This window comes from Diorhabda carinulata, chromosome 2, assembly GCF_026250575.1.
Source record: "Diorhabda carinulata isolate Delta chromosome 2, icDioCari1.1, whole genome shotgun sequence".
In the NCBI taxonomy this organism is placed as follows: Eukaryota; Metazoa; Arthropoda; class Insecta; order Coleoptera; family Chrysomelidae; genus Diorhabda; species Diorhabda carinulata.
Window position 1 is genome coordinate 18,314,288 of NC_079461.1, and position 25,037 is coordinate 18,339,324.

Consider the following 25,037-nt stretch of genomic DNA (forward strand, 5'->3'; position numbering starts at 1 on the left):
AAATTTGGATTTTTTTGAAAAATATATATATCTTAAAGCAGCCAAACTGTTAGAATCCATCAAACTTTCTATATTAAAGTTAATTCTAGACGAAATACGAATAATGTTAATTTTGGTGGAAATGGCACTTATGAAACCCATAGATTTAAAAGAAAAAACCATTAGATGTTCCTCTTACTTGCATTACAGCTCACTCATTTTATGTGCAAAAGACTTTTAACAGTGCTCATTTTGAAGCTCAATTCAATCACTAGAAAACCCTATTTCATTAGAATGCATTAAATGTACCTGCTCGCCGCTAGATGGCATTGAATACATCGTTTAAATTTTAGACAAAATAAAAAACGTCTTTGATACCTTAATATTGCACTTAGAACACTTTATAAAAACTGATTTGTTCAATTTCTTACCTGCTAAAATTTTTTTATTATAAAATTTCCGTTAAAATGCATTTTTTTGGAGATATTTGCAAAAAACCGATGAAAAACGTGAAAAAAATTTGGATTTTCAATTGCCAATAACTTGAAAAGTATTGGGTTTTTTCAAAAACTTTATTGAAGATTTTTTTTCAAAATTAGGCCTTTCATAAATATCCGAGGTTTGAAAAAAAAATGTACACCAGCGAGAAGGGGTAGCAACCACCCCCAGGGAGGGTGCGGAGTTCAGTTAAGTTTCACTTTTGAAGTTAAGGGTAAAATGAGCCTAATTCCAAAATTTCATGCAAATCGGTTCACAGTAAAAAAATCGGAGCAATAATGCTTTAATGACTGCACTATTATTACTGGTTCCTATTCGCCAAATTCCGTTCTCGAGTAATATAAACTAGCCTTCAATTATTTTATCTGTGTTTCTAACAAAATTATCCCGAAAATTTGCACTACAATTTTCCACTGACTCTTTCGTTTAAGTTCAAGGGCATGTTTAGCTATTTGTAAGTATATTTCAGGTCTTGAGAAGTTTTCTGCATGTGTTACGATAAATAGTTTAAGTTTTAATATTGAAAAAAAAATTAAAATCTCATCCCCTTATATCGATATGTTACATATGTTTGTTTGAAAATAAAAGGCTTAAGTGGTTTTGACTCAGTATTAATACAAATGGAGTAGCTACCGCCATCTATCAACAATATTTCAAACTTTCCATACATACCTAGAAAAAATAAAAACTCTATGAATTAGTAACTATCTATGACTTTGTTGTACAAAAACTCACATTTATATCTTATGAAAATATATCACATTTATTATAAGGGATATCTCTTACAAAAACAAAAATATTTTTTATAGTATTACATATATGGGTACGGGTTAGTTTCCAAACATTTAGATCATGATCGGGTTAACCCGATCATAGTTGCCGAAAAGTCCTTTTGTATTCCTTGGTGTCTATGTACAATGTTGGCAGAACATTTAAAAAGATATTTTAAATAAAACCATATATATAATAATACTTCTACTGTATTACATATATGAATAAAACAGTTCAATCAAATTAGAACTGTAAATGTGTTCCAATAAAAAAAGTTATTTCATGAAAATATTTTTTTTATAGATCTGTGGAAATGTTCCGATCAATCTAGAATTTCGAGAACTCTCATTTCTGACATATAAAACGTATTTGAGAGGCTGTCATGTCAACCGGTAGGAATAATTTCAACCATTGATAACCTTTGTATTCCATCTTCAGGTACTGACATATTTGAAAAGAAAAATTTCCAGTAGAAAAATATTTTCTTTATCAAATTAGAACTGGCTTCTCCAGAGAGTAATTACAGCAGAATGGATGTCGACCCTTTGCCAGGAATGTCAGGAGGTATTTACAAATGAGTATCGTTATTAAGAAATAACCGCCATTATCCCAACAATTTCCAGATTCACATTGTTGTAAAAATTGATGTATATAAATTGGGTTTTACTTGATGAAAAGTGTTTTCATTGTACCGCTCAAATACTCTTAATTCGTACTAGCCCAAAAACACTATTGTTTAAAATTTACACATAGGTTCACATTAAGCCATTTGTTATGGTGTTAAAAAATAATTACAATGTCATGATTATATATTATATTATATTATAATACAATTAGTATCACTTTTTCTCAAAATACTTTTAGGTTTGACTACCTCCTTAGTGTTACAAACTTTACCAAAAATAGATGAAGATAATGTTTTATCTTCAAAAACCCCAAAAGAGAAACTTCTCGAAACACTAGATCTACTAGAGACTCATGTGGAAAAACTAAGAAAAAATGCAAGTCAACTTGAAGAAGACAAGGATGCTTTATTATCAACTTTAGATTCCGTTATGAATGCAGATATGATGTATAATCTTGAAGAAAGTAAGTTTTTATCTAAAAAAATTGGTAATTTATAAGTAGTTATCCATATTATATATAAGCTCAAACCAGCATAAATATATTTGTTAATGAAACCTATAGGGGAAAGCGAAATATCTAGAAACTGTGATTGCTTAACACTTTCGTTGCTAGAAAATGCACAAATAATTATTATCTTTCATTTCAATACAATTCAATACAATTTCAATACTGTTGTTATTGTTAATGTCAATACAAAATGGTGTTTGGGTTAAGGACTCAAAATAAAAACGTCGTAAGAGTTTTGCTTTAAATTTCCAATGCTCTGATCCTTTATTTGATCTTTATCAAGGCTTTGTGTCATATGTATTGTTGACAAATTTGAAAAACCCACAACCCCTCCATACTAGGAAGGACAATAATATTGAAAATGACATCTTCACCTGAGTTTTTCAAATCTATCAACAATACATATGGCACAAAGCCTTGATAAAGATCAAATAAAGGATTAAAACGTTGGTAACTTATCTAATCTCTTACAGACAGTTTTATTATTGTTATTATTAATTTTTTATATGTATGTATTTATATATTGTGGTATCATATACACCTCGATCCAAAGGATCTATTGTATCCCCCTTTCTTGCAGTGATACTGAGATTACAGCTGATTTGTTAATCCCACTCCTTTTAGAAAGTTCAGAATGTGGGATGGCTGTAGCTGCCAGAGATCTTTCTTTATTTCATATGCTCAATTCTTCTTATCTTTGTGGTAATCCCATCTTTTAATTCCTGAATATTGGCAGGTTTTGTTTTATAAATGATGTTTTTTAAGTGACCCCACAGGAAATAGTCTAAAGGATTCAAGTCGGGTGATCGCGATGGTCATTAGATAAAACCACGCCTTCCAATCCATCTTCTAGGAAACGCCTCATCTCACACACATAGCGAGGTAGGGCACCATCTTGTTGTAGCCAAATATTGTTGTTTGGCATATTGTTATTGTCTGAAAATTTCTAATAATGAAGTTTTTTTTAAGTAATTGAAAATACTTGGATCTGAAAATATCCGAGCCAACTCAAGTATAATACTATTTTCCAATAAATCTAAATACGCCAGACCATTTAACCCATTAAGTACCAAGAGTCCCATTCATTTTGTTGAATCTAAATTTGAATTTGTAAATTCTGTGTTTTCAAACAAAAATAGTAAGAACACAGTACTAAAATCAGCCTGAGTTACTAAACTCTTAGTTGTTATTTATTTTTGAGGTTATGTTCGAACATATTTCTGATTTTAACATGATAGGGTGAAAATTTGTTATGTTCCTGTTGTTCTGAATCTGATGTGTCATCAATACGTCTCTTCGTATACTTATATGATTTTTTTTATTGTTCCCCATTGGGGGATCGTGATATGTTCTTCTCTTCTTAGTTGAACATGTTTCTCACAGGAATGGCCTATCGAGAATGTCTGTCTGTAAGAGACCTTGAACAGATATTAAATGATCCTAACTTTTAGGATAATGACATCAATAACATTGATATTGTTGAAATACCACTAGAAGTTGTAGATGAAGTCACCGATTGTGAGGATTTTGACGAAAATCTATTAGAAGATTAATCCCCCACAGAAGTTCCTGGGACACTGGAAGTTCACAGTATTAATGCAGAAGATAATGTCGATAATGGTTTGAGTACTTCAGCTTACCAGCCAACTAGGAAAACAACGTTACTTAGGGCAAAAAAATCTCGTGATTTTGAAATACATAATGTCCATTCTGGTGTGAAATCGAATACATCCACTCCTCATCAAAGTAAAAAAAGTAGTCAACAATCACTTAGGAACACAAAAAACAATAGAGAAAAGGTATTTTCTAAATGGGAAAAAATAGAACCATCATTTTCTCTAGAACAGAAAAGTACGAACACAGGATAGATTGAAAAACACAACGATATAAAAATGGAATTGAAGGGAAAAAGTCCTCATGAAGTTTTTTAATTTTGGAGTACATCATCAGTGAAAGCTCAAAGTCTGCTGCTTAAAATAACAACCATATATTTTTTTTACTACCAACTGTTTGAAAAAATTCTTTTATTACCACAGGAAAAATGTACTTGGCCACTTCCAGTATCTCCGAAAGTAAACGTTTCCGCATAAAATGAATATGATAAATCGATTTCTCGTATCATTAATAATCTATGTATAGAGTTTCATGATGATCGTTGTGGGGTGGCTTATCGTACTCTTACCAAAATGTGTATTAAAAATAATGTAGTAAAAAACACGATAAACTGATATGCTGAATTGTTAGCTCAAATTTGACACGCCTCGCGCATGACGTCACGCTGGAATCAAAATGTTTTCTTGGTCATTAAGATTAGGTTGGTGTTGTACGTATTTACAGGGTTTTTGTGTGTTGTGATATTTTTTTGTGTTTAGCGGCTATTATAGAGTTGATTTAACTGTTATTATTTTCTTTTAAAATATTGTACTTTCTATTATACATCATAATGCTGTCGGTACATGCAAAAACAATAAACGAAATACCAAATTATTTTGGTTTTCAAAAATAAAGACTTGGCGGAGCAGTGGTTAGGACCCTGTGATCGAGAGGATATAATTAATTTAAAATATGATAATACTGCAGGCATTAAAGTTCAAAATGGTGTTAAACCTCCGAATTCTTTAATGCAGCTCCGATTTTCCTTAAAATTTATAATTGAGCTCATCTTACCCTCCATATCTCAAGATCTACATGGTCGCAAGGTGTGCAAATTGTTTTTAAGGGGGGAAAACCAACCCTTATCGAAAAATACCAATATTATAGTTTATCCTACTTTTTTCATTTCAAATGTTTTACGTTTATGCAGCATAAATATCTTAACATATTGTATATGTAATGAAAATTTATATATTTTGAAGTATAGACCCTTAAAAATCTTTAAAAATCACCCTTCTGATGAAAATAATATAAGAAAAAATCTTTTAACCATTTAAAAAATTGCAATTTCATTTTTAATGTGAAAAATTCATAGTATTTTAATAAAATTTAATTGGTTATTAATTGTTATTATTCAACCCTTAAAAACTACCCCTTTGCAGAGAATGAAATAAAAATAAATCTAATGACTGCCAACTTTTAGATTTTGCATTCTTTTTGGGATTAAAGTTTCTTGTCTCTACTTGAAGTAATTTTTAATTGTCTATACCCTGTCAACCCTTAAGAACCACGCCTTTGATAAAAAATAAAAAAATTTTTAATGACTGTTAATGTTTTGATTTTTAATTCTTTCGGTATTCAAGTGTATTTTCCAAACACGAAGTGATTTTTCATTCTCTACACCCTGACATCCTTTAAGAATCAGATGGGCAGAAGTGAATCGTCTTTCTTGAACCATCCCCAAACTAAGATGTTAATTTGTTTATTCCCTAGACATATCTGGCTAGCTTCACAGCACTATTTTTTGTGGTAGCTTTTATGAACAATTAGTGTCTCATCTGTTGTAGAATGCTGAATAATTTTCAACCTTCTTCAAATTGTACAAAACCTGCCTGATTCCAGAAGATCATCGAGACCTGCATTGCTGTCATAAAATATTTGAGCTTTTTCTCTCAAATTGGGTCTAATATTTAGAAGGTCGATGAATTTTTTTCCCATTATCAAAAAAGGCCGAAGTTCCTTCACACGTGGTAAATGCATGAGCAAAAAGTAGAAGCTCAGCGCAATTTGGATAATTTACCCCAAAACTTTCTGATGAATAAATTACTGGAGCGATATTCGATTTGATTAACTTTAGAAAGTAACCAGAATATCAATATCTTCAGCGACAATAACTGTTTTTAAATTTGACTGGTTTTGAAGAGACACTTCAAATATTGTGTCGTCAGCATTTCCTTGCGTCTGGTAGCACTGTATACATCGATATTTCAAATTTTCCCTAAGAAAAGTAGTAAAACGACTTTTGTTTTTATTATTAGATAAAAATGCATCTTGACCAACTGGTACTTCCATGTTTTTGGTGAATATATACGCCTTGGAAGTAGTTTTTAAAGAAATGCTGTTCCTTTCTGCGGACTTCACATCCTTCAAAAAACCATTTTAAAGGTAATTTTCAGGGCTACAAGCTGTTAGAAGGGTTTGATACCCTCCACATTTTATTAATAAATAGTGTTAGTGCATTTTTTTAGCTTTAACTATTTTACATCATATCTCACCGAAATTTCAGTCGAAACAATTTATATCAGTGGTCATATGAAAGGTCTTTTTAAGCTCTTTAAAAAGTATTTTATGATTTTTTGTTGAAATATGTACCATTTTTCCGTTATTTGAGGTTAAATGCTCAATTACGTAAAACAAAAGCTATTCAAGTATCTATAACTTGTTTTAGGTAGAACATCAAGATCTAAAAATATAGCTCAATTTCTTTGTTTTTTTTTATGAGCTTCATTTTTTTTATTACACTTTTTCGATAAAATGCATCATTACAGAGTTATACGAAAAAAAACTGGTGAAAAATACTGTTTTTTGACGAAAAATCGTACTTCATCAAAAACTATTGATCTGGCAAAAAACTTTATGTGGCATTTTTCTCTTTAAATTGGCTGATCTTTCGATTTCTGGGATTATTTTGCAAGAAAAATTTTCTTCCATCGAAAAGGGGTGATGCACACTTCGGCACCATGTTGATTTCGCTTTTTGGGTACACACCTATCATCTGTCAAAATTTTAAATAAATCGGTGCTGCATTAAAGAATTCGGAGGGGAAATGCTTGAATACCTGGCCTATAAATGAATGTCGTAAATCACAAAATAATCCACATAATACCTTTTTTTGCAATAATTATTTTTATTTTATGTTGTTGTTGATTCACTTGTAGAATTACAAGAAACAAAAACGGTTTCAATCTATAGTTTATTTCAGAAAGGTATAGAGCAATAAAAATTCATTAGGTATGCAAATGGACCACAGAGTGACCCAACGAATATTTAAGCCACTTTTATAGTTTTGCATTGAATTCATTGTAAAATTCTTTCTTTTTATCAAGTGCAGGTAGTACCACCTGGGTTGGGGTCAATATATGGGTTTAGTCGATTGTTATCCATTCGAAAACACTGAAAATATTGTGCCAAAGGAGTGCCGGTAGGATACTCGTAAAAAGGAAAGAGTGTTATTTTAACAGAATAAAAATTAGGCGTTATGTAGATAGTATTAGGTTTACTTATTTTTTATTGAACATTATACAAAAAATACCTTATACAGAAATTAAATTATAAAAAATAATAATATTCTTCGTCATCTGAAGAACTATCATCTCCTCTTGACGTTATAATTAACGGGTCGACGGTCCGATCGATCAAGTAGTCAAGATCCCACATTTTCTCCTTTTCTTTAATGACATGCTGGACTGCTTCTCGCCAGTTCTCTGGTGTCACCTCCTTTATGGCTTGATCAAACAGTAGCTTAACGTCTTTCATTTTGATGTCGTGTTGTGTATTGCTACAAATCCTTTCACTTGCGCCCATATATGTTCTTTAGTTCGCAATGATATGGCGGTGTGCGCAGCACAGTTAAACTATGTTTTTCTGCTATATCTTCCACGGCGTATTTCATCAAACGATGTTTGTATAAATTTGCTATAGCTAATAGTTCTTTTTTTATCAAATTATCTTCAAATTCAATACTTTTAGTGGTTAACCAGTCAATAATTTCTTGTTTTCTCCAAGAAGAAGTTGGATTCTTCTCTATGCGTCGAGAATGATAACTTGCGTTATCCATAACTACTACTGAATTAGCCGGAAAATATTTTATCATTTCACCAAAATAGTCTTCAAAAACATCCGAATCCATGTCCTCGTGGTAATCTCCCGTATGGCACGACTGAAAGGTTAGCAAACCCAAATCCCTCTTCGCTTCCAATATGGACGATTATTAGTCTTTTTCCTTTACCTGAAGGCACCTTAATACCCGTTGACAGGCCTTCCATGAAAGCTTGGCGAGCACTGGTTATATTTTTGTCTTGCCACATTTTTGGTACTGTATAACCTTCATTAATCCACGTCTCATCAAGATAAAAGATTTTCTTCTGCTCTGTTCTGTACCGCTTTATACTTCTTTTCTAGTGTTTTCGACGCCAGCAAACAATTTCAGCGCTTACCAGTAAAAGTGCTTCACGGTTATGCTTTCCCAGGCAAAATCCATATTTTTCAAAGTGGTCCATAAAAGTTTTTTAGTTATCAACGGAATACTGTCATCCTGGCCAAGCTCCATTAAAATCTTATTTAGGGTGGGTATTTCTTTTTTAAAATAAAAAGAGTGAACTTTTCTCCGAATTACACTTTTAGTGTCTTCATCAAGGACTTTACTGGTCTGCCTGGACTTTTTGGGAGGTTCCACTTGGCTTGCTATCTTTTTCCCCCGCAATAATTTAAAAACGGTGGACATTCCAGCTTCAGTCATTTGGGAAAATCGGTCGACAGTTTCTTGTACAGGTAATCGTATTTTATGCAATCGTGTACATTTAAAATAATAAGTTTTTCATTTACTGATAGTGGACAATCATTGGACATCTTTTCGTTGGTGTAAATGTCGCCATTTCATTACTAATCTTATAATATTATTTACGGCTTAACAGCAAATGCGTTAAACTAAACAAATATACTTATACAGGCCTAAAAATTTCGGGTAAGGCACCATTGTTTTTACAGCGCATGGTTAAGCCGAATCTGAAGTAGGGTTGGAATTAGACAGAGGCTCTAATAGAAGGTTAAACGGTACCTGTTAAACGCAAAACGTAACTGTATAATCTACTATCTAAGTAATCCCTACACAATATTTCAAGACCTACACCTATGGCCGACACCGAAGTTGAGCCGAATTGGACGTAATTCCCCATTTTATTGCTCTATACATTTCTGAAATAGACTATAGAGCTGAATTTACGAGTTAGTTTCATGGAAGTTAATGTAAATGGTTTATGATAAATATGATTTGTTGAAATATTTTGCAGCTTTCGGAAGATTATGGTGTTAGATCCACCTGATTCGATTAAAACTTTTAATTTTGATTTCGGCATTATAAATAGGGTAATTGAGGGTAGTCTCGAATATTATTTAAGATTATGCGGGAGGCGATTTTTCTTCGGTAAGGTTCTCGTGAAAATCCTAAAAATTATTCTCGCCGTAGTTTTCTGTTTCGTTTTCGATTGTGTAATTTATATTGAAATTGTGTGGTCGTCTAGTACAGTGGTCTCCAAACTACGGCCCGAGGGCCACATCCGGCCCGCGGAGAGCTAGCATACTTGAAAACTCCTTTTAGAGAACATATTTTTTATAGCAAATTAAATTTAGTTTACTGAAGTATTCTAGTTTTATGTTGATTAATTATTAATATGACATCTACATTGATATGGTCATGGGCTAACTACTCATAACATTGTTGTAGGCTTATTGTTATTGTTTTTGTGATAAGTTGGATAAAGAAACACAGAATTGTAATGAGTAAAGACATGTATAATATGCAGAAAATTTAACTTCAGTATTTAATAATTAACAAATTATTGAAATGAATCCAACTAACATTTTATACATTTTAAATAAAAACATAATTTATAACAAGCATAATGACAATGAAGTACTAATGGGATTTATGTAATTGAGATTTTCCAGTGACAATAGTTTGTAGTTGTGGACTAATTTTACTTGTACCAATTATTAAAAGAGATTTTAGTTTCTCATCAGTTAATGTAAACATTTTTTGTGTACTTCATTTTGGAGAAGGTCTTCTCACACGAATAAGTAGTACCAAAAACAGAAAATAGCCCACTAGCAAATTTATGCAAATTATCAAATTGTGTCAGTGGAAGACTCTTATAAAATTCCAACAACTAACTGGTATGGTCGGGTCACCCACGACCCATTCAAAGATTAAAGAACCTAATAAAGATTTTATTTTTCTCATATTATAACCAACTATTTATAGAGTAATCTAACAGTAATAAAACAAGTTTTTGTTAGAAAAAAAATTATTTTTTTATAATGCTTGAAAGAAAAATGATATCACAAAATTAATAGCTTATTCATTGGCAAAAAAAAACAAAAAAAATATTAATATGACTCAAAACCAACAAAAAATTACTTAAATCAATAACTTCTAGAAACAAAAAACATTTCAACTATATTTGAAAATTCTACCAGAGGCGTAACATTGGGACAGTATAAGCCCAAGCAGCACAGTGTCGTTACTATGACGTCAATTATAGGCCATTGGCGACCAATGGGGACGTCTAAAAAGACGTCTAAAATGACGTGATTATGACGGGTTAATGTCACATCCTACAGACGTCAACTAATGACGTACCTAGTCCGGCTGGTGAGACGTCAAAATGACGTACTTACTTTTGACAAATGACGTATAAGTAGGATCAAAAATATAAAAAAATGCGTTCAAATTAATACCAGTTTATTACAAAATCTTAAAAAACTACATACTATTACACTTATAGAACATAAAAGTTGAAATAAGGAATTACTAATGATGCAATAATGAAAATGACAACCATTCCTGCTTGAAAGGAAAAACAATACATTTCGAAAAAACTTTGTGGCAGTGCAATAACTCGATATACTCTGATAAATTTTGGATAAATTCTTTTGAGTCGACAGGGTATTTGTAAAATGAACGGTAATCCTGAAACCTCCTACCTAATATAAAAATTGCTCCATTATTATCCACTACATTTTCTATTTTGAAAACCAGTCCTTCTAAGGTAAGACAAAAACAATTTGCTTCTGAATATGATGCAATAGAAAAAATAAAATCTTTATAATGAAGCTTTTTATACTGCTTGCAAGAGAAATTTGGCGTTGGTCCTAAGAAATGGGACAATTCACATTTACAGAAGTGTTCATCATCAGGTGAAGTAGAGTCATGTTTTTCGTACACTGTCATTTCAATTTCTTTTAAGCGTCTATTAATCTGTTGTAACGGTTTATTCGGAGACTGAACTAACGATTTTAAATGGTGGAGATAATGCAAGAGATGAGTAACTACTGTACGTCGAACGTACCTTGAAGCTGCCCAGTTTGACAATTTCGAATGCAAATCGCTAGGCGGCGGTTCATTAGAAAATAAATCGTTAGGGGGCACGTTACTGGAATAGGAAGTCAAATGGTTGTATAACGTCGCATCATTGAAGAGCAAATTTTCATTAGGCGAGTTTACATTAAAATCTAAATCTCTTGAGGAACAGGTGTCATTTTCACTTTCACACATTGAACCAGCAAAAAAAAACGGAATTTGATGATTCATTGGAATCATTATTAACTATTAAAGATGTATTATAACAATTCTGACTCACAGGTGCTAAATTTGCTTCTGCCACCTTTCTGTAGAGTTGTCTTTGACTAACAACACTTTTTTTCTTACGGGTTGCCATGCTGCTGCTTTTTCAATTTCTCTGGTGCATGTTTCAACCACACCTTGATGGTATCTTCTATTTCTTTCTGACTGACTAGAGGTTAGCTTTTTCTTACAGCACCTAAAAATGTTGTTTCAGATTAATAATAAGTATGCACCTACAAGTGAAAACACTTACCAATAATCACATCCTTTACGTTTAAGTTTTTAAAAGCCTTTTTCTCACCTCGTTTGCCACAAAAATTCCAATTAGTTGCAAGAGAATAAATGAACAAAAAATTTAAAATGCGGTTTGTATGTCCAGTAAAATCTCTCCCTCCAAAAGTCGATAGATATGCCGACTGGAATCACATAATTTAAATTGTAAAATACATATTAAGTGGTACAGAACACCCACCAAACCGCCAAACAACTTTTTGCTGCCGTCCGCCATTACGCGCACATGCGTTCACACCAGCAGTCCAGCACGCATGCGCCTGCACGTCTCGTATCGTATCGTGGCATTTCGATTAAAATCGCGCCAAAATTAAATCTTGGTCGACAGCCTCGACAGGAATCGATGCTAAAAATAATTGTTTCCTACTAATAAAATAGTTAAATAATTGTTAATTACAACATTCTCACTTCATCTTTAAATTCAAATTGCATTTCCACTTAAAACGTCAGTTTAGTATTTTCATTGCTAATTAATGAATTTATATTTATATCCAAATTTTAGGTAAACAACAATTTAAAATGTACAATTTTTTATAAAGCACGTATAGGGCTTAGTTTTTGTAATAAACTTTCGTTCTAATTTTTTTTATAGTTGATTAAAAAGCACTTAAAACGACCGAAAACAAACGTACGAAAGACGTCTCTAGACGACGTCAAAATGACATCTGAAATGTCACGTCATATGGACGTCGCTTATTGGTCTACGACGTCGCCGACTAATAATGTCCAATAATTGACGTCATTATAACGACACTGTGCTGCTTGGGAGACTATCGATTTGCGTATTATTGTATCAGATTTGCATATTTTTTTGATATTGTCAGTTAAATTTATCAATACAAATACACTCCATATGAATATTGACAAGTTTTAAAGGACAATATAGAAATAATTGAAAATCTGAAAAAATCATATACAAATTGACAGTCCTAGACTGCAGGCGAACAGTGTGTGAATCGACACATCACAGGCCTTCAGTGCATGAAGCACAATAATTTTTTATGAGTAAGTGTGGCTTACAAAATGTTTTTTTATACATTGAACAAAAGGTTGAGTGCTTTCTATCGATTGTTGAAGGGCATTCCATGCAGCGTTTGCGCTTGGTCGGTGGTTCTTCTTCATTGGCTAATTCTTCGATATTCAGACAACGTTTTATTTATTGTCGTATTTGCCGTGAAATATGCGGATTTTCGGATCATCTTTTCATATGATCTTCAATCAGAGATAGTCTTAATTTTTTTAGAAACAATCGTCTCCCTGTTTTTACATTGTTTACATTTGCGAACGCGAATAAGATTCGAATGTTTACACCAGCTATATTTATAATAGTATAAAATATAGCAAGGGGGGCCACCTTCGTGTTCTTAGGTTACAAGAAAATACCGCACATTTTTGATCCAGAGAGTACTCCACTTTTTGAAGAATTGTAAAATGAAATCAAGGTATTCTCCCGAGTGAAACCAAATAAAGAAGAATTCGCGTTACGAGTTTTATTGGGTAAAAACTGTGGAGGCAGTTCTCGCTTATTTTTTCGCATTGTTTCTACATATGTCAGTCCTTTGCTTCTAAGCTCATTCAGCAGTTCCATGGATGAAAACCAATTGTCCGCAGTAACGTTTCTGTTGGTGTGCATAATTGGAGTTACCAATTCTAAGACTGAGACTGTTGGAATAGACAGCTTCTTAGGATTATCAGCATGTAATTTTTTCCAGTGTAAACGAAAGCGTTCAGAAGGTAATGAGTTTTGGAGTCACACAAGCATAATATTTTTATTCCGTAACGCTTAGAATTACTCTTGATATAAACACGGAAACTGCATTTACCTCGAAATCCAACCAACATCTCGTCAACAGTAGTGTAAGCATATGGTGTATAATTGTTCTTGCAATTATCGATAAATTTCTAAACGAGTTCAGATATAGGGCCAGTTTATCATCCTCTGCTTTTTTTGCTTGCCGGGTTTCTGCATCATCAAAACGCAAAGCCGTTAACAGAAACAGAAAACGCTTCAAAGACATAGTAAGACGAAATATATCTCGTCCTGTGCCGTCGGTATCCCATAAGGAACTTGCGTCTTCGCGAGGCGATTTGAAAACACCGGTTAGATATAGTAATCCTAAAAATGCCTTTAGCTCTATTTTATCAACATGCTTGGTAAAAAAAGCGGTACCTCCATAGTTTGCTTGAAGTAGTGAAATTTTTTGATTGGTGTACGTTATTATAATTTCCAGAATATAGTCTGTACAAAGCAGAGACCATGCATCTAAAGGTGAACCTGGTTTGTTTACAGCAGCATTACCTTTGAGACCTAGTAGTTTCGTTATAATATTTTCTTTTCGTGTTCTAGAAAGTGCCGGTGGATTTTTTGACCATTTGAAGTTATTACGACCATAAAAGTATTCTCTCATTTCATCCTGAATAGGTTCTTCATCACTGAATCCTTCAATTTCCGTGTCCGTTTCATGCTCTGAGTGCTCACTTTGCACATCCACGTCACTAATATCGTCATCATTATCCTCAAAAGTGTTTTCGAGGTCCACCTCAAGTTATTAGATATTTCGTCATTTTGATATAAACACCGTTTTGCTATTTGTGTACGTAACTGGTATGGTGGGGTCAAAATTGACCCGCAACGACTAGACAACAATGAATAGTGGGGGAATACTTTCACGCATGATATCGAGTGATGCCTACTCCGGAACAAATTACATGCTTGAAGTTGCTCTGGGTTATTGACCCAACCATACCAGTTGAGGGTTAATTTGATTCGCAATGGCATCAAAGTCCAAGATACGAGTATCAAAATTTATTTTCAAAGTTTCGATTGCAAAATCGATAGGAAACTCAGTCGCAGTGGCGTGGCTGAATATTTCACATGTTTTAAAATGTGAAAAACATTTACTTCGTAGTTGTGATTGAAACAGTATCAATTTCTTCCGGAATGATTTGATATTAGTGTATAAATTAGGAAGTGCTGGTTTTCTCCTTGCAATCTCAAATTCAGTTCGTTCACATGTTTTGTCAAATCAACATAGAATTGCTAACTTCCACAGCCATGCGTTGTTTTGTAATTCAGTAAGAGGGCGATGCTTTTCATTCAAAAAAATTTCGATCACTGCTCGAAGTTCAAAAAAGCGCTGAAGGACTTTCCCACAACTAAGCCAACGTACGGCAGTATGATAAGGTAAGTTATTTTCTCCAATCTCTTCAATAAATTGTCGGAATTGTCGGTGATTCAGCCCAAAAGATCTGATAAAATTGACAGTTGATATGACTGGTTTCAGAACTTTAGACATATCCAAACATTTTCCGCACAAAGACTGTTGATGAATTATACAATGTAAGACTAATGGTTTTGAACCACCGTCATTTTCTACAGCCTTTGACACATGAGTGACCACTCCTTTATCTCTCCCACTCATGTTTTTGCCTCGATCAGTTGTAATACATTTCAAGTTTTTCCATCGAAGGTTCTTTTGATTAATGGCCATTTCAACTTCTTTAAAAATATATGTACCAGTAGTATGAATACTATACATATCAAAAAGTTCTTCATGCACTTCATAGTTTTTATCTACTCCTCGAATATAAATCAATACCTGAGTAGTATCTGACACATCCATTGACTCATCCAAGGCCAAAGAAAACCACTCAAATTATAATTTTCGGTTTTCGAAAATTATTTTTAAAAATTTATTTTACACAAAATTAAATGAATACAATTAATCTCATAAGCGAACTAACTAATATTCATTGAATGAACTATATATTCAAGAACGATACATATATTCATTGCTAAGTTCTTTACAATCATTTGTTTTTATAATAAAATAATTGCTAATAAAGTGTTTATGATATTTAATACAATTGCATTTTATATAAATGTCCTAGAATTTTCTCCATGTAACTCCTCCATCCCTAAGAATGAAAAATGACGGAGGTATTTTTCATATCTTGTTGTCTTCTCTCTTCTAATTCGATGTTTTCTTTCTTCTTTTCTTCAAATTTCTGTTTTCTTACAAATTTACTTTTATATTTACGAATTAACCATAATGTTATTAAAATTACATAAATTATTATTATTATAGTAAATAGTCCAATTGATACATGGCTTTGCGGATTATAAATTTCATGAATTGGTTTTATATTTCTGGCGATTTTATTTATTTCGTATAATTTGTCAAAATCTATGTTGGTTAAATTTGGAGATTTATAAATTTGATTATTCAAAAATTTGAAGTTTAATTTCGGTAATATTATCGATTTTCCTTTTTTGATTTATATGTTAGTTGAGAAGATTTCACTTTCTATTTGAATACTAAAGTTCTTTGGAATTTTTATAATTGATGGATAACTTATTTTAAAATAACGGTCCGAAACACATTTAGAAATCACTTCAGTTTCTGAATTTGGAATTACTAAAAGTTCGTTATTTGTCACTTGTTCTAGTATAGTTTCTTGGAGGTTAATTTCACTAACAACACAATTTTCAGCAGAGCGTCCATTTAACAATTCAATAGTACAATTGTCATTTAACTTAAATGTTTCTTTACAATAATATTTCTCTTCTAATGCCGGACATTCTTCTTTAATAAAATTAACTTCTTCTTGACTTCTGGCCAAGTAAAGTTGAGGAGGGATAAATATTGTATGATTTTGGGTTATAGGATATAAATGGAAAAATTCATAGGTTTTGGGATTTAGGATTGGAACATGGGTAGCAAAAATTATTTTAGATTTGTAAAAGGTTACTTGTGAGCCAAGAAAGAGATAATACGTCAAATTATTATTGAATTTTGGGATTTCTTCTTCTTTATAAATAGTACTTGAATATTTCATCATTTCTATTAGACTAGATATTACTGAACTATGAATCGTATTTAATTTAGAAAATGTTATTGCGTTTTCAATATTATCAATCAATGTAATCAAACTTCGACAGTCCAGATTAATCTGTGAAATGTTATAAAATTATTCAGTTATTATTTTATTTTCTATCGAAATGTGAAATTTCTCTAAATTATTAGAAAGTTTCTGTTGATTATTCCATAGAGTCGTAATCGATTTATTATAATGATCAATTAATTTTTTATGTAACGATATTTGTAAATTTACTTCATGAATTATTTGTTTTTGATTTTGTTGTAGAACATTTATAGCATTATCATATCTTTCTTCATCATCTGAATCTAGAGCTCCAAAAAGCCATTTATCTATTTTTCCTACTGCATTTATTAATCCTCTTTTTAATCTTAAATGTGGATAAATATTTTCTGATTTTCTATCTAAGGTATTAATCAAAATTTCCGTTCTACTTAGTGATTGTTCGGCTAAATTATGATATGAAATAGGATTTGTAGCGTTCGCTTGAGATAAATTATTTTTTAAACTATAATAATATTGTTTCAAATTATTAATTTGTTTATGAATAAATTCTAAATCTATATAATATATAAAAGTGTGTTTAGTATATATAAGATTATTGGTTCTTAAATTAATGGGTAATAATAAGTTATTTACTTTTGTAATTGTTATGTCTTCTGTCTTAGTTGTCTTGTAAAGTAGTAGTAATATTAGTACTGTCATCAGCTTCATTATTCTGTAACAATTTTTCTGTTTTAGTTTTTGGTTTTCTGATTATGCTTTTGTGATAGGTTCCTCTATCAGTTTCTAATAATATACCAGTCTTTTATGATTTCTGCTTTTTTGAATTTAGGTAATTTTTTATCTCGGAATTTTGTTTTTATATAAGCTGTATTTTGATTTTCATAGGAAGGGGGATCATTTCTATTTTCATTTCTCTTATTTATTATTTTTTCTTTAATATCAGCATTTCTATCTTTAATTTTTTCATATAATAATTTTGATGTTTCTTTGTGATTTTGAATATAATTGGATATTATTAGATGATCGTCTAAATCAAACGGATCGAAGTTATTTATATGACATTTAATAATTTCAAATGGTGTAAATTGTGTTACAGAGTGAATCAAATCATTATATGCCAATATTGAATGTTTTATTAATTGATTGGGTGTTAAATCTTTGTTATTTTCTTTTATACATCTGAAATGTTCAATTAAACTAGAGTGAAAATGCTGTACAGGTGAGTTGGAGTTACTGTTTTTTGATGTTGTATAATGTAATTCAATTTTGTGCAATTTGCAAAAATCTTGCAGGTCGTTATTCTTGAACTCTGAACCACAATCAGCTGTAATTTTGTAAGGTAAACCGTGATGAGTAACATAATTCAATAAATTATCAACAACTGAGGTTCCATTCATACTTGACATTGAATATGCTTGACCATAACGAGAGAATGCATCGATTATAGTTAAATATGACTGATTTGCTATTTCAAAAGTCTATATGTATGTGTTCGAATGGTTTACTGGCTGTTGGGGTTAAATTGAATTTAATTACTAGGGGATTTCTATCATATTTATTCTTTTGACATATTTCACAATTATTAACAAAATTTTCTATATCTTGTAACATTTTATGTCAATAATATTTTTCAGTTAATGATTTCTTTAATTCGTTAATTCCTTTATGTCAATTATATTTTCGCTAATTATTTTTTCATTTTCTTTCAAATAATTAAAATTATGAATTTCATATTGGCTTATTTATAAAGAATAAACTTTAAGAGGTTCATTTAAAGTTATTGAAATTGTTTAAACGTTACATTTATGTTACGTTGATTATAATTTAAATTTTTATATTATTTTCCTTTTCCATTAGTTAAATAAACAAAGTTGTGAATTAGATTATTAAATTTCTTATATATATATTCTAATTAATAATAACTTTTTATTATTATAGTCTCTAAAAGTTTACTAATTTTTTTTATATTGTACTTATTTATTATCTATTAATTCTAAATCTTATCTATTCTTATAACATAATAATAAAAAAGAAAGAAAAGTCTTTGTATAAAAATCCATTTTATAATTTCTTGAATTGCGTACCATTTTAATGAATGATAATATCTACGTTTCCAAAATAGTTCTTCAATTAAACGTTAGTATAGCATTTAATTTTCTATTGAAATATTTTGAACTTATTTCATTATTATTTTTATCAAATTCTTTATTAATTGTTTCATAATTAATCTCAACTTCGTCATTTTTATTATTTATTTCTCTTTTATCAATGATATTATTTTGATTTTGTATATCCAATATATTTGTATTTAATTCAGGTTTTATAACATAACATTCTTTTTCTAATATATCATTTTCTATTTTTATAACATCATTTATATCTTTTTCTTCCATTGTCTCATCATTATTTATTTCATTTGTTTTTCTATTTAATTCTATTACATTTTCTTTTACTTCACTTTCATTATCATTTTGATTCATTTTTAATTCATCTAATTCCGTATATTGTAATTCTACATTTAATTCCACTTTATCAAATAATTCTACTTATAATTCTCCTTTTGTATCATTATTCATTTCTCCTACCATTATAATATTTTCTTCTGAACTCTTTTCTGTTACATTTAATTTATCTTTTTCTTCTTCATCAAATAATTTACTAAGATCTAGTTCTACTTGTTTATTTATTTCTTTACAATGATTTAATTCCGATTCTTTCATTTTTATGAATATTTCAATTTTTGGTGATGAATTATTAGATGTGAAATTTATTTCTATTATTTGTTCACTGGATTCTAGTTCGTTAGTTTCTATGAAATTTTCAAAATATGTTAATGGATCATTAAGAGTAAAATTTATTTCTTCTGTTTTTGATTCTTTTTCCCGAGGCTCTTTTCGAAAATTTACGGTTTGATCATTATTTTCTTCTAGCTCAAATAAATGTTGGAAATCAATTACTTCTTCTTTTTCTTGATTATCTTTATAATTATTATTGTATAATTCTTCAGATGTAAAATTTGGTTTTTCATTTCTTGATTGGAAATGTTTATTATTACTCGTATTATTATTATTATTATGATTGTTATTATGATTAATTTTTACATGTCTACTGGGTCTGTCAGTAAAATTTCTCGATGTCGTAGACATCGGTTCTGGTCCTGGTAATCGGTTTACAGGTATTTGGTTTGGCCGGAAAACGTTTTTTCTGGTGCCAAACACCTGTGCGTTTGTTGGATAATTTTGTCTCTTTTGTGGTATAGGATTCACATTTATCGGTTGACTAGGAAAATTATTATAATTATTTTTGTTATTATATCTTTGATTGTTTTCATAGTTATTTCTGTTATAATTATTATCATAATATTGTCGGTAAAAAGAATTGTAATTACTATATTGGTTATTTCTATTATTTATTTGATTCGTTTTGTTATTATTATTGTTATTGTTATATTTAACTCTGGGATCATAGAATTGGCCATAGAGTTTTTCAAAATTTTCGAACTCGTCAACATAAGCCATAGCATCCTCTAGCTATAAAGGCTTTTTTAAATACATGTTATTACGTATGATGCCTGAACATTCTGCTATAAAGGTGTTCAAAGCTGTTTTTTCGCAATGGTTTGTTTGATATTTTTTATCAATTTTACCTAAATTCAAATTGTTACTAATTCTTTGGATTGTTTGACTTTTTATTGATTGTAATCTATTACCAAATGCTATTAGACTCTCATTTTTAAATGGTCGTGTTCTTGTTAGTTCCTGTAATATGCAATCTAAATCACGTCTGTCTGCAAAGCATGTATCAAAGCTTCTTTTAGTTTGAACAAGGTATTTAGTTCAATCCTATTTCCTACCATCATCTCTACTTTAAAATTAATTTTTATTGGATACATTCCAAGACATGATTATTGATATCTTGATCATTATAGATCGAATACGCCTCTATTAAATTTTCACATCTGTTTATGAATTTATTTAAAGTATTTATACTTCCGTCGTACAGTTTGATATTTTCTAGTTTTAATTTAAACAATTCCCAATTTAAGGTTTTTGGACTTGAAGTTGCCATTTTTTCTGAATTATCTTATTATTAAGTTTAATTTACAAAATGTATTTAATAAGTTATCTAAATCGTTCATAAAATTATATGTTCAAAATTATTAGATTATCTCTTCCTTACTTAGTATTTGATAAGGATAGATACAAAAGGAATAAAAATAAGGAAACTTGGCACTCACAGCTATCTGAAGTCCTGAAGTTCCTCGTTGAACAGATCTAGTGCTGCTGTACTGAAGTACTTAGTCGGAATTTGTTATCGCACTTTGCGTGAAAAATCGCGACCGCACTAATCCTACTGACTGCGCCAATTTTAATTTTCGGTTTTCGAAAATTATTTTTAAAAATTTATTTTACACAAAATTAAATGAATACAATTAATCTCATAAGCGAACTAACTAATATTCATTGAATGAACTATATATTCAAGAACGATACATATATTCATTGCTAAGTTGTTTACAATCATTTGTATTTATAATAAAATAATTGCTGATAAAGTGATTATGATATTTAATACAATTGCGTTTTATATAAATGTCCTAGAATTTTCTCCATGTAACTCTCAACATGTCCATTTTTGTCGAACAGTTGAGAGGATATATTTTCGATGTTTTCTATCCTTGGAGCCACAGTGTTTGCTGACATACTGACAGTTTTTAATAAATTTACTTTTTCAGGGCATATTTCTTCGGCTACTGCAATTATACATTCTTTCATCATTTCTCCATTGGTGAATGGTTTTCCACGTTTTGCAATTTAAGAGCCATACGAAAGCTGGCACTAGTTGCAGCCTCTTGCTCAGTTTTGAGTTTTGTAATTGAAGATTGCTGCGATTTCAATCCGCGCTTCATAGCTTCGAATTTTTCTGTCCGCAAACTTCCTGTATATTTTGAGTAATTTTGAAAATGTTTTGCTTCATAATGACGTTTAATGTTATATTCTTTGAGAACAGCTATGCATTTCATTGCAAATCAAACATAGCGCCTTGTTTCTGGACTTAATTACGAAATACTGAATGTTCCACTGATCTTTGAATTTTTCGCTTCTTTTCCATACTACTAAATCACACACAAAAGCAACAATTCAAATCAAAATATTGTTACAAAGATGTCTCAAACTTAAACACGCACAAACCAGTTTTAAGGAGGTACACACTATTTTATTTCACAACAGTGTCATAGGAACTGACTTGTGGTTGCGCCACTAGCCTTCTTATATATTCCAATTACTGCCATCTAGTAGTGAGTGGAAGACACCAGAACTTTCTCGAACCAACGAAATTATTCTGTACGTTCTATTAGCGTCATTTGTTAGCGATAGAAGGTACTACCTAATTCTGCTTGTGTCCACCAGATGTCGTGTCACGTTACTCCTCATGGCTCGTACTCTACGACTAATCTAGAAATTACAGATAATGACAGGAAAATTAATAATATCCTTTTTTAAACGTTGCGTACTTTTTCGGACTTTCTTTTCATCAGTGGACTATTTCACTTTTTACCACCGGCAACAATGATAATATGGTTTTGGCCCTCGGAACTTACTGGAGTAATCAGTATGTCCCTAAGGCTGGAAAGTTTGGAGACCCTGGTCTACTAGAAACACGTATGGGCTGATTTCTTTCCTGAATTGTTTGTACACCGCTCATAGGAGTGGAATTATTTTGAGAATGCTAAGTATTTCTAGATCTATTGAAATTTTGGGTGTTATTCTGGAAATTATTTCTCGGAAAGTTGAAGTTCTGTTGAGGGTAATTACGAGGGGATGGTGAAGAATTGCTTGATTGTGAATTATTATTTGAAAGTTATTATGAGAATTGAAATTACGATCTGGATTTCTACGTGGTTGTATCGAAAAATTGTTTGATCGATTATGTTGAGAGTTTTGTCTAGATGATGTCGGCATCCTATTTTGTTGGTTTTTTAAGAAATTCATCTTGCTGCTAACTCTTGTGATTATCATATGCTATGTATTTTTCAAAGGCTTTTTCGAGAGAAGTAGTTTGGAAGTGCGACAAATATTCACAATAGGGTTCATTTATACCCGAGCAAAAGGTTTTAAGGGCCATATTTTTAAAATAAGGGGTTTGAAAGTTACTATTTCTGCAATATCATTTAAAGTAATATGTTGGAGTAAGTCATTTAGATTATTCGACATGCGTTGATGATCTTGGTCGGAAGTTTCAATAGATTTTTGAACTGTTGTCGATAATTGCGTAATTAAAATATCTTCAGACCGTCTGACACCATACTTAAATAATAGGGCCGGTCGTACGTCTGTCCAAATAGATTTGTTGAAATAATTCAGAAAATCTCTAGGCTCTCCCTTGATACGATATATCATATTAGCATTTATAATGAATTCTTGTGCTGAAGTATGTGTCGATAGGAAAGCAATTACGTTATCGGTTGATTTTATAAAGGTTGATAAATTATCTCCCGAGGAAAATTCGGGCAATGTAGCACAAAGGCTAGAGATATCACTGTTATTCATTGGCATATTGCTTATTGCGTTATTTGATAAATTTGAAATAAGTTTATTAGAAATATCTGACAAGATTATCGAAAAGTAAATGTAAATTATCCAGAGAAATGTCACTAAAAACGCTTATAAAGGGATAAAAAAGAATAAACACTTACAAAAGGATGATAACTGATGAATTCCTCAGTACGATCTTCCTTCTGTTCCCAGGTTCGGTGAATTCTCGTGAAACAATTGAAATTGACCAGTAAATGGGTGGCTTCTGTACGAGAATCCTGTTCGCAGCGCTATAAATGTCTGCAACACTTGTCACTTTTTAAATAATACACTTATTACAAAATTTTTGGAATTTGAATAGTACTTAAATAGATTTTACTACAACAAAGGTTACAATAAAGATCTTACTATACAAAAGTCGTGAAAAAACAAGTGTTCTGACAATTTATAATATCTCATCTGCTGATTAAACATGTCGGCCGGTAACCGTCTTCTGTTCCCTAACTCGATAGGCATAATTTGACCTTGGAATTTTCCCTAGAGCGTTAGCGGTCGAATACAGGCATCTTGTATATTCTAAAAATGATGTAGATTATCGAATCGCAGCATTTTATCTTCTGCGATCTGTATTTCAGATGACAAAGATGACATAATCAGATACGCTGAACGTGTAATGAATAGATGCCTTACTGTAGAAGTGAAAGTGCTCACACAAAGGGATAAGATGCAAGAAGAAGCATTATTCCAAGTAAATCACTTGATTGATGGTCTTGTAATCGCCCTCAAAACTGATGCTGAGTCAGCTAGAACTAAATGTGAAAGTTATATGAATGCTTGTTCATCAAATATGGTACAGGTGAGTTAATTATGTAAAAAAAACTTTGAACAAAGGTTTGGAGTCTGTAACCAAATCAATGTGTTTGATATCATATTACTTTTAATTTATATCAATGAAATAATTAATTTTTTCTTATCGCACCCTGCATAAAGGGTAATATTTCTTTAGTATTCTAATGGTATTGGATCATGAACATGGATTCCAAAAAAACGAAATGGGCATATAACACTCACAACACAAATGACTATAGACAAAACAGTCAAAGGTAGCAAATGACAATAGCATTAATATGATCTTGGGAGATTGTAGTTTTCTAAGTAAAATATTTAAAACTATTGAAAGAAAATATAAAATGCGTTTGTACTAAAAACTTCAAAGAATTAGTGCATGAAAAATAAAGCCCATTGTTGTTTTTCATTGTCTCGTCTAACAGGGAGAGCCAGTGACCAATTTTAGATGGTCATTTCAAAAGTTATGAAACTTTTCACAGTCAAACCTTAATACCTACAGATGCTGAAAAGCCACTTATTGACAGACCATTATAAATATTTATTTAAAAAAATCCAATTTTGTTCTTTCATCAGTCTTGAAATTTTAACAGAATAAATAAAATTGACTAATAAACCTGTGAGTTAGAGTAAAAGAAATTTTTTCTATTTTTTTATTAGTTTCGTGATGAATTCGCACCTTAAAGTACTATCTTTATCATATAGATCACATATGGGCAACCACCGGCCCGCGGGCCGGATCCGGCCCCGTGTAAGATATAATCCGGCCCGCGAGACATTTTGGAAAAACCCAATTAAAAAAATATTACACTAAACTAAGT

At 31.1% G+C, this 25,037-nt stretch overlaps 1 protein-coding gene across 1 annotated transcript in view; it reads left to right on the forward strand.

Moving 5' to 3' along the window:
* The first annotated feature begins 1,551 nt into the window (after window positions 1-1,551).
* The window catches only part of LOC130903660 (BAG family molecular chaperone regulator 2), a 45,007-nt gene continuing 21,521 nt past the window's right edge, over window positions 1,552-25,037 (forward strand). Inside the window, exons 1-3 of the mRNA XM_057815887.1 lie at window positions 1,552-1,812; window positions 2,113-2,337; window positions 24,006-24,226. Coding sequence (XP_057671870.1) covers window positions 1,779-1,812; window positions 2,113-2,337; window positions 24,006-24,226 — 480 coding nt within the window. The 5' untranslated portion in view covers window positions 1,552-1,778. The remainder of the gene's footprint in view (window positions 1,813-2,112; window positions 2,338-24,005; window positions 24,227-25,037) is intronic.